Genomic DNA, 10,923 nt, shown 5'->3' on the forward strand with positions numbered 1-10,923 from the left:
TATATGTACGGATATTGAAGAGAGAAGACGAAGAAGTGCAAAAGATACAAGCAACACAAATAGATATAATCCTTAGTACACACGTTAGTTTTTGGCATCCTAATACACACGTTCGATCATGCGTGTCTTGACTTAATTTTCATCACTTTTACAAGTATATATAAATAATTAAGTAATTTTTACATATATTTTGACATCTTCAGAAAGTATTTGTGGAGTTATATATTCGTAATAAATTATAGATAAATTGTTGTAACTAAATATAGTTAACGAAATCAAAAAAATGCACTGTTTCATATAAAAATATAAAATTCTGAAATATGTTAAAAGGAAAGGTATGGTTCAGTATCTTAAAATTGGCATTCCAAATTACAAGAAAAAACATAATTCAAGTGTCGACTGTCCAAAAAATTTAGTTATTGAGTAACCTGAAAATGATGTTTGTTTAATATGCATGGCTATAAATTGTGAAGATATATTGCATTTACATTTTAAAACAATAGATTTTATTATTGCTTTTGTATTAAAAAAACTTATAATTTATTAGGAAAATATTCTTTATAATATTACAGATAACATAATATATAATATTACTGATAACATTTAGAACAAAGGTACCAAAAATCACGTTTATTAAGGGCTAATATGTTGTTTTAGGTTTAAATTCTTTTTTTAATAATTCGCTAAATATTCTCGCAATACAACCGAGAATTAAATAGTTGAAAATAAAGAAAAAGATAAAAATTTTTTAGTGACAGAAAATATACACTCTATACACACTTTGGATCATCTGTGAGTGATCTCCAGAGGTGAACTTCGGAGTTATGCTAGTTAAAGGATATTTACGAATTGAGGCTGGTAACGCACAAAACTTGTTTTCTAGATGCTAAACTTTTTTTAGGAATAGAAAAGAGACCAAGTGCTCTTAGTATTTAAAAAAAAAAAAAGAAATAGGCGGGACACGAATGACCCAGACGTGTGTATTAAGGGTTAATAACGCTTGTGAGCGCCAAGTATTCTGTAAGATGCGAGGAGTGATCGCGCTTCTTACGATCACTTCCGACTTCTTTCCGTCGTGGTTACATCGCGAAAGATAATAACGACGCACGTCTCTTGCGCTGTTATACGCCCCACTCTATCCCAATCCCAAGATTGAACGCGTTGACCTTATGCATACAAACAACACGCCGTACCGGCTGTATTTACACCGCGCCGCAAAACGTCGTATCAGCCGAAATCGTCATCGCTACGAAATATTCATCTGCGTATAACGAAATAGATATACGCCGTCCGCTTCCCGCGTCGCAAAGTCGAAGATACTATTACCGTACGTCATTGTTTACGTTTTGTTTTGTGGATTTGTTTTGTGGTATTGTTTAATCGAGGTAACGATTTCGTTTTTCTATTCTGCTGAGAAAGTTTGAAGAAATACAATAGAAATATTATTTGAATCTTAATTTATATTGAATCTTAATAACGTAATTTGATTTTTATATTATATAACTATTATATATATGTTTATATATGTTATTGAGAAAGATATATATATTTATATTATTAATTTTAAATATATATTAAGCTCATTTTAAACAATTTATTTTCGTTTGATTTTAAAATAGAATTATGTTTATAATTTCATGTGTCGTGTATTTTAATATGTATATATTTTAATATATATTTTATACGTATATATAATATTCTGATCTCTCCTCTCTTTAAATCTTGTTTATTATTACATGAGAAATATAAATGAATTTCTATCCTGAATTCTGACGTAAATTATAAGTGATAATTAAGCTTAATATATTATTATTTAAGTTCTTTTTATTAAGAATAAAAATGATTAATTAAATGATTGAAAATGAAAATGATTATTTAAATATCTCATTTGAAAAGCTCTAGCAGATATATATTTAGTTGAAGAATAAAATCTATCTTTGCTTTGATCGAATAAATATTTATACACATTAATTGATCACTATTCTTTGAATTATATTTTTATTTATTACTTTTTTGTATTTTTTTTATTACTTTTTTGTATATTTTTAGCTATAATTGTGCAATTTCTAGTAATTGAAAAAAGAAAGAGATTAAATCATTATGTAAAACATAGTCACAGTTTAATCTTATTTAAAAACATTTTTAAATATACATTTTTTTGCTTTAGGACGTAAAAAATCGGAAAAATGATAATATTATAGTAAAAATAAACTTCCGACATACTTACATCAGATATTTTTTTGATCGAAATGAAAATAAATTTCATTCCTCGTATGAATATTAGATTTTTAATATTTGTTGATATATATCTACTTATTTTGATATATGTATACATATCATGTCAACATTTTAAAATGTCTATCTCTATTACTGATACTTATATACGTATTTATAATCGCGTTTCTATTTAAAAATTTGACTACAACTGTTTTTTTTCGAGTTGCGACACAATTCAATGAAAGAATCTCGATAATCATTTTGATATTCAGTCAGTGATATGTTCACATTCAGACATTGACACATACAAAGTTTAAAAAAAAATTTATTTAGAAAAAAGTAGAATAGATATACGTTACTAGTCTTATTTATCAAAAACAGGAAGAAAATTATCATTTCATAAACTTCTTTGATTAAAAATCTTCTCATATAAATATCAGGTTACACATGCCAAATTATCATATAATTATCATTTAGACTATTTAGAGCATAAAAAGAGGCTTCTATAATTTCTAATATAATATGCTTTGAAAATATATTCTTGAACTTTACACAAATTTTTCATAAAAATAATAATTCTGTTTCTCGGAATATTTGTGTGAATTATCTATTCTTTTTAAATGTATGCTATTTCTTTTCAATTCATTTCCAGGACATTTTTATTTAAGCGATGTTTTTTATTAATTGATAGAAGATTCAAAATCTATATTTAAAAAAACACACAACGTACAAAAATCGACTATTGACTCGCGAGAAATAGAACTTGAATCGTGTCAGGATAAACTTGATTAAAAATCGCCTCATATAAATATCAGGTTATACATGTCAAACTGATTTATTTCATCACAACTACAATTTTATATTTTCTTCTCTTACTATATTTTCGTCTTTCTATGACACCGAGTGTTACAGAAAGACGAATACACATACAATCTTGAATCAGCTAATAAAGAAATGATTGCTGATGTCATCAAACAATCGTTTATTTGTTTCCATACTTTTTCGCTTACTCTCTTTAAATGCAATCATGTTTTCGAATAACAACATGTTCCCGCTGGTAAGTGGACAAACACACTTTGTCGCGGCACATTTTATTTTTTCCGTTTTTCTTCGCAAAGTGAACGAAGCGTAATGCGAGATCGTCGGACTACGTGACGATTAAACCGCAACTCGGTGCCCGTTGCCAGCGAGTGGTTCGAAACGACCGTCCATATTTCGGCGTCGAAACGTCGAAGGGGATTCACGACCGACGTGGGTCCACCAGGACAACGTGAATTAAAGCGGCGAGCTAAATGGCCATATCGGAAGAAGCGTAGCGCGATGTGTTTTCTCGAATAAAAAAGGATATTTCAGCCCAAGCACTTAGCGAATGATTTTTAAATTGAATCACGTCTCTCATCCTGCGTTTCCACTGGCGGGCACTGCGGAACCGAGGGAACGCTCGAACTCTGCTAGAAAGAACGTGTTGACAAGCGGAGGGCGGCGAGGGCGGCGAGGGCGGCGCGAAATGCTTCTCGCTAGCGCGATGTCTTCCTGGCTGACAAGAAGCAGCATCCGGTTCTCTGTCGTTATGATCTAGCTATGGCACTCGGGTTGTTTGATGAAAATGTGAGGCGCTACGTGGCTGAAATATTATATCTGTCGTACGTACGTTTTAAAACATTGTGTACATGATTCTTTATTCCTAGGAATACATCGAGACTTTTACACAACTGGATTATAGACAGATTGAAGTAAAAAAATACAATTTGGATATTTCATATGTATAATGTTTAATGTATCATCCAATAATTAAATCGAAATTTTCATAATTTATTTAAAACGTGTATGAAATTTTAAAAATACAGAAAGCGTAACTAAAACGAGTTAATGTTAGAATAGACTTTAGATAGACTTAAACGAATAAACTGCACGGATAGATTTAGTATTTTGTTTTAATTTGATTTTCTGTATATAAATTTTTTCCATTTCTCTTCCTTAAACTTGAAAACTGCATGTACACATAGCTCTCTTATTATAAGACGGAAAACAACTGTTAAAAGTATATTATTAAATAAAGAATTTCTTTCGAAGATAAAACAATATAATATAATATTGATATTATATTTTTTTATTCAACTTTCTTTTTTTATTCCGCTATTACATTTTTACGTTCGCTATTATGATGTCTGCAAACAATCTTCGATTCAGAATCTGAATGATATTCGAGTATTCAGAAACTGTTAATTGGTCATTTATTATTTAAGTTGATGCAAACATTTCTTTTATTGCACAGCAGAGAAACTTCGTGTCATGTGGATTTGTGCGATGTAAGATAATCTCACCTATTTACAGTCTTTGACACGAAGTTTCTAGGTGCTCTTAGCACTCACGGCAGTACTCTCGTACTTCCGGCCTGTGCAATGGCTTAGCGCTCTATGATAATTAAGAGGTTGTCTACAACCTCGAAGCACCCGACAGCTTGTGGGATAAGTGGTCCTAATACATTTATCTATAAGGTGTCCTAAGTTCGTGTATGGTATAGTATGGTATGGTATGAGCGTGAAGTAAGAAGGGTTTACTAATGAAGAAGCTTTGCAAGTCGGCATACCTCACTGTTACTTTTCCGTCTATTAATTTAACAGGTCAAGGAATCCAGATTTTACGTAAATAAAATGCACTTACCTGGCAACATTGTTATCGTGTAAACGAGACTCGAAGAAAATCTAATTCCGACACAAAACGATAGCGTGTCGGGAGACAATTTATCGCGGTCAATTTGTTGAACCGAGCTGCAGGAGGAAGAACATGGTCGTTCGGTCTGAATTTTCGACAGTTTGAGTGCCAATCTGATCCAATTTTATACAGAGAAGTACAACGAAAGTTCGGCGAACTTAAGCGACTTTTCTCACCATTTTACACGTTATATTTCTATTCGGATAGCCAAACAACTGTATTTATGTACGCGAAAAAATAGAAGGTCTGTAATACGATGCGAGTATTTATAACGTTAATGATGACATTATCCAATGACTTTGCTCTTCAATAGAATTAACGAAAAGGAAAAACAAGGATCTTGATAGGAAAGCTCATTTTTCTCGATTAATTCTGTGTAAATTCATAAATATCTTGAATATAAATTGTAAATAATATTAAGATACTAAATATACATTGAATAAATTTAGAAGTACATACTCCTATAAGTGAAAGTGCCTAATAACATTTCTTATGAGTTTATATAATTTTCAGTTCGACCAAACTATGCTTCGGTTATTTATCGGTTTTGAAATACAGTATTAAACCAAAACTGGAGTAGTAATATCACAAATTAAATTTACAAGCCATTTAATATTATTGATGCAAATAAACATTTTAGAATGCTATTAATAATTTAATGCTAATAAGCGTCTTAGAAACTATAAATAATTTATTGCAAAGAATATTACTTCAGCTGAGATCCGGATATTTATTATTTGTTTAATATTACACAGTAATATTAAATTGCTTGTCAATTTAATTTGTGGTACTATTCTATCTTTAGTTTAGAACTGTGTTTTAAGACCGGCAAATAATCGGTGCACAATTTGCTTAAACTGGAAATTGTATAAATTCACGAGATGTATTATTAGCCATGAAGAACCGCTTTAACCGAACATAGCATTTTTTACTTATGTGTGTTCAATCTCGTCGATCGATTCTCACTTAATATTGTTTAAAAATATTCAGAGAACTTTTTAAAAAGGCAATTAAAAAATAGTCTTCAAGCAAAAATAAAAATATATTCAAGTCAACAGCGACAATTGCACTCTGATTGTGCTGTAATTTTATTTTGAATTGTATTTAGTAGATTTGACAAAAACTTTTTACATCAATCCGTATCTCTATGTAAAAATCACTTATATAATCGCTTAACCGGAGCTAACCATCAGCGCGCTTAATGCGCCTATTAAGCGAACTATCAGCCTCAGTAGAGGTTCATACGCTGCATGGATTCTCCGGTCTGAAGGTCTCGACAGCTTGCGGGTTAAGTGGTTGTAATACATTCAGCCGGAATGTGGTCCAACTTTCCACATACACAATGGCCAAGGGGTTGGGAGACGATGGGAAGGGATGTGCGAGACGGTTGGCTCAACCGACAGCCACGCTGCTCTTTCGCTTTCCATGGTTCTGTATAAACCGCCTAGTGAATGTGTTTGCGTACGCGGGGACCATGGAGTACTCGCGTGGAAGAAGAACGTTGGGAAGGACGAAGAGAGTTGATCTTGACGTTAACTATAGGTCTCCCGGTCCAGACGTTCCAAAGGGTGAGTAAGGAGGAGGAAAGGGAGTCACGGACCAGTCGTGGAAAGAGAGAAATAGAAAAGGGGAGAACGTTGTAGAAAAGAAGATACCGACAGCCACCACCGACGTAGCCAGCGCCAAGCCAGACTGGACGGCGCTGAGCTCGTCGCCCTCGTAGTAAACAAAGCTGTAACTCTCCTCTCACGCTGAGGAATCAATGCTTCGTGCCACGGCTCTTGGGGGAACAAACTCCTCGAGCAAACCCCCCTCGCGCGCCCGCGCATCTATCTTAGTTTTGGTGTGGCTTGCATGTTGATGCGTCGGAAAGCGAGCTGCAAGTCGGAAAGATGGTCACTCGAATTTGCTTTCCGCGTAACTCTTCTTGTCACCTTCATCTACCGCGTCTTAAACTTTACGAAACACCAATTTTACATCGTTGCGAACGGATCGTCGAGATCGCCGTGAAGTGACGAAGCAGATAAAAGGTAGAAATTGGTTTCTCATTGCATGGAGATTGCGTCGGTGCCGTTGAGAATTACGCTTTTAATAATGGACTTTTCTGTCTTACAACTGATTGCGTACTGCAATATTTTTCTTGTTCTTCTTTTTCTTTTTGCGTTTATTGAACGCAATAAGAATCTTGAGAAGAAACAGATTCAACGCTTGCTGTTACAAAGCAAGCAGTGACAATCAAAGGAAATAGAGAATATCATAGTATTTCCTTCGATTATCCGTATGCCAATGAAAAAGATCAAACGAAGCTAAGGACCCTTATTGTTCTGTAAAGAACATAGGTGCCCAACCTTATATAACTCATTTTATCTGGATCTTCTCCAAGAATTTTTGAAAGAATGTTACGAAGTTGAGAAAACTCTTTTAAAATGTACGAAAAGTATCGTATCATTTAACAATTTCTGCTTTATCTTCAATAAATTTTTCTAATGAAGTGAACGTATTAATTTATAGCGAGATACATCACAAGTCAGCTTATAACCGCGTGAGATGACTATCTCAATTAAACACATAATTCATGTATAAAACAGACGATTCTGTTTTATTTTTAATGTGGTTGTTTGTAAAATGAAAAGTTAAATTTTATAAATTCAGTACATTTTTATCTCACTATGACGAAAAAAGTTACATATGGAAAAATTATATTTTAATATATTCGACAAACTGGAATAAAAAATAACATTAAAAAAAAGTATTGTATGCAAATCCTAACGCAAGGCTGTCACCATGAAATTCGAACAATTGATACGTTGTCGCGGAAAGGCAAATGATGAAAGTGTCAACTGCGTTTTTCAGTATCTATGCAATCCCACCGACACGACGCCGGGAATCCCCGCCGAGATTCGTATATCTCTGCGAAGATAACCGCCGACAGCCGCCGGTGTAAGAGCGACTGGATAAATGGTGGACGAAAATTCGGTTACGGTCGGAAGATGCGAGAAACGACTGCGAAACGATCTTAGTTTCAAGTCAGAAGCGAATAGTTACGCTTGTTGTGATTTATGATCGTAGAAGTTCGTTTCTCTATTACATTAATCGATTGTAAAAAGTAATCTACTTAAGTAAGATAAATGTATTAGTTGGTGGACAGTTAATGTGCTTGACCCATCATTGAGTGAAATGATAAAAACTTTAAATATTAGGCTTTCAATGATATGTATGACTCTAAATAAATTCATTGTTTATATAAGCTTAATAAAACGAATTTATATTTAGAGTCATATATATTATTAAAAGCCTAATATTGAACATTTTTGTCATTTCGTTCAATAATTGGATCATGTTCGCTAACCGATACATCTACTTTACATCCGATTATATCAAAGACTTTAAATTCTCTTGCATCTCTCGAGAAGTTGCATTTTGAAAATCTGTCTTATCTTTTACTCTTCTCCTAAATAATATTATCAAATTGTAATATAATTATTATTAATTACAATACAATTGTGATTTTTATGATAAATTGCAATAAGCTATTCTCTTCTATCTTTGCGCGCCTCTCTGGCAAGTTTCTCGCGAACATTACGGGTTAGCGTCGCGACGCCGAGAGTTATCACGATGGCGCAATATAGCCTGTCTGTACAACAGCGCATTTGCACATTGTGAAAAGGAGCGGGCTGTGTTGAAGTGCAACGTTCTTCGTGCTCGAGCGAAAGAACTCGCTGCCCTTCTTATTTCTCCAGGGACTTTTCGCAGCGAGCGAATGAGAGATCAGAATTCTCTTTATTCTCTACCTCCTCTCGTTTCTCTTTGTTACCTTTCTTCGGCCTTCACTTTCTTCGACTTGAATGGGAAAATCGGCTAAATATCTCAGAGCACTTCCGTATCCCGTTGTCGCGATACTTTCTACTTATCTCCGGTTTTCTTATTCTATTTCCCTACCTCAAAGAGGATGGAAAACTTACATATTTCGAGCAATAACAATTGATGCTATTCAACGAGCAGAGTACAACCATCCGGATTCTCAATAAGCGGTCATTTAATGAGAGAAATAATCGAACTCTCTCTCTCTACGGGGATCAGTTTTTACTCGTCTGCACACAGCGTCATCGCGTGCTCTCGGATAACTTTCCTCATATAAAACATCAAGCGCATATCACAACGCGCCATATACGTATACATAGCACGTTAGTACATATGCCCTCGAAATCCCGTAGCGATTTATCCCACTGGTGAATATCTATAACCATAGTAGATTTGTAGATCACTCCATGCTTGAAAGCATCATTGATCATCCGTCTCGTTCGCGAATCTCATTCCTATATTTCCTTATTCTTTTCCTTCCTTTATATCGTTACTATACATCTTTATTCTTTCTCCATATCCTCCTTACATTTTGGCGCAACTAAAAACTGAAAAGATATATATCTACCTTTGCAATCTACCGTTCCTGTGGTGGTAGAGGAATCTTTTTATTCAAAATCTTAACGTTAATGAGAAAACAAGGCAGAAAATAATGCGTTTTATGAAATACACATACAATTTTTAATGGGAATGATGTTGCGAAATATCGTTATGAAAACGGACAGTAATTTTGTAGTAATCGATACACGAGCTGCGTTTATACGATGTACAATATGATATCCATCTCGTTTCAGGTGGCCTGGATGCTTTTCGACAAGAGCGCTATTCTGACGGTACAGAATCACGTTATTACCAGGAACCCCAGAATATCCGTGTCGCACGATAAGCACAGGACCTGGTTCCTACATATCAACGACGTGCACGAGGAGGACAAGGGAAAGTACATGTGCCAGATTAACACTGCTGCCGCCAAAACGCAATATGGCTATCTACACGTCGTAGGTAAGGCGTTCTGCTTACGTGATATATCGATTTTTATATAGTGTTAAAAATTGCATTCAAAAGTTACATTATTGTATTTAATATTTTACGTTTATAAAATTATCATTTTAAAAAACAGTTATATTTCGATGTCGCTTAGACATACAGAATAAGTTTGTAAATTTAGTTATATTAGTTTTGATACCGGAATAATATGCTTCGATATTGCTTCTAATGTTAATAACAATATAATTATTAATTTAAAAATAATAAAAAATTAAAAATAGCATTTCGCAGATTAATAATAATTAAAGGACACTCTTTCTTTGTTTCTGCATTTATAAAATTAAAATAATAATAGTTCAATCAGAAAAGGATATTATTGTATCGTAATTGAATTACATTTCTTGAGATATTATTAAATTTATGACATTATATATTTAACATATCTGATAAAGATAATTTTAAGAATAGAATATATTTATTAATAGATGTAGCATATAACCATTAAAATTTAATAAGTTATTCCTTTAAATATCAAATTTTAAATTAGCAGTAAATTATAATATTATTTTTTTTTATCCAAAAATTGATTTTTTTCTAATATTAGAATCCTATTCGATTTAGATAGTACAGAGTGAGAGAACTGCGAACACTAAGGGAAAAAACTAAATATAGCCGACAAAGTTATTAATTAATAAGAGTTTTTACTAAAAAAAAATATTTTTGTTATTATTTGATCTTAAACTATAATAATTAACATTCATATACATATTAACAATATATAAACTATAATTTTAAACAAAATCCTGCGCCACTATACACGGAACAGTGTCAAATTGGTTTTGTGTTTTGTTTAAAGTTTATATTAATAATATATAAAAATATTAATTACTGTAGTTTAAAATCAATACTCTTTGAAATAGAGGTTTCTATAATTGATAAATAATCATTGGCTTTATTTCCTTTAGATATTTGTAATTCTCCCATACTCTTATATCAAAACCATCGAAAACATAATGGTATTTACCTTAAACGGCGTGTGCATTCTATGTTCACGTGTTGTAGTACGGCATTAAATGTGTATCGGACTATCATTGGATGCGAGAAATGAGAGGTTATCACTACTCTAATATACTGCAATAGTAT

General features: G+C 32.9%; 1 protein-coding gene across 1 annotated transcript in view; it reads left to right on the forward strand.

The window, feature by feature from the left end:
- Positions 1-10,923, forward strand: part of LOC108752600 (protein CEPU-1-like) — a 187,416-nt gene that overhangs the window by 99,872 nt on the left and 76,621 nt on the right. The window contains exon 4 of the mRNA XM_018493538.1: positions 9,588-9,795. Coding sequence (XP_018349040.1) covers positions 9,588-9,795 — 208 coding nt within the window. The remainder of the gene's footprint in view (positions 1-9,587; positions 9,796-10,923) is intronic.

Source organism: Trachymyrmex septentrionalis, unplaced genomic scaffold, assembly GCF_001594115.1.
Source record: "Trachymyrmex septentrionalis isolate Tsep2-gDNA-1 unplaced genomic scaffold, Tsep1.0 scaffold60, whole genome shotgun sequence".
NCBI lineage: Eukaryota > Metazoa > Arthropoda > Insecta > Hymenoptera > Formicidae > Trachymyrmex > Trachymyrmex septentrionalis.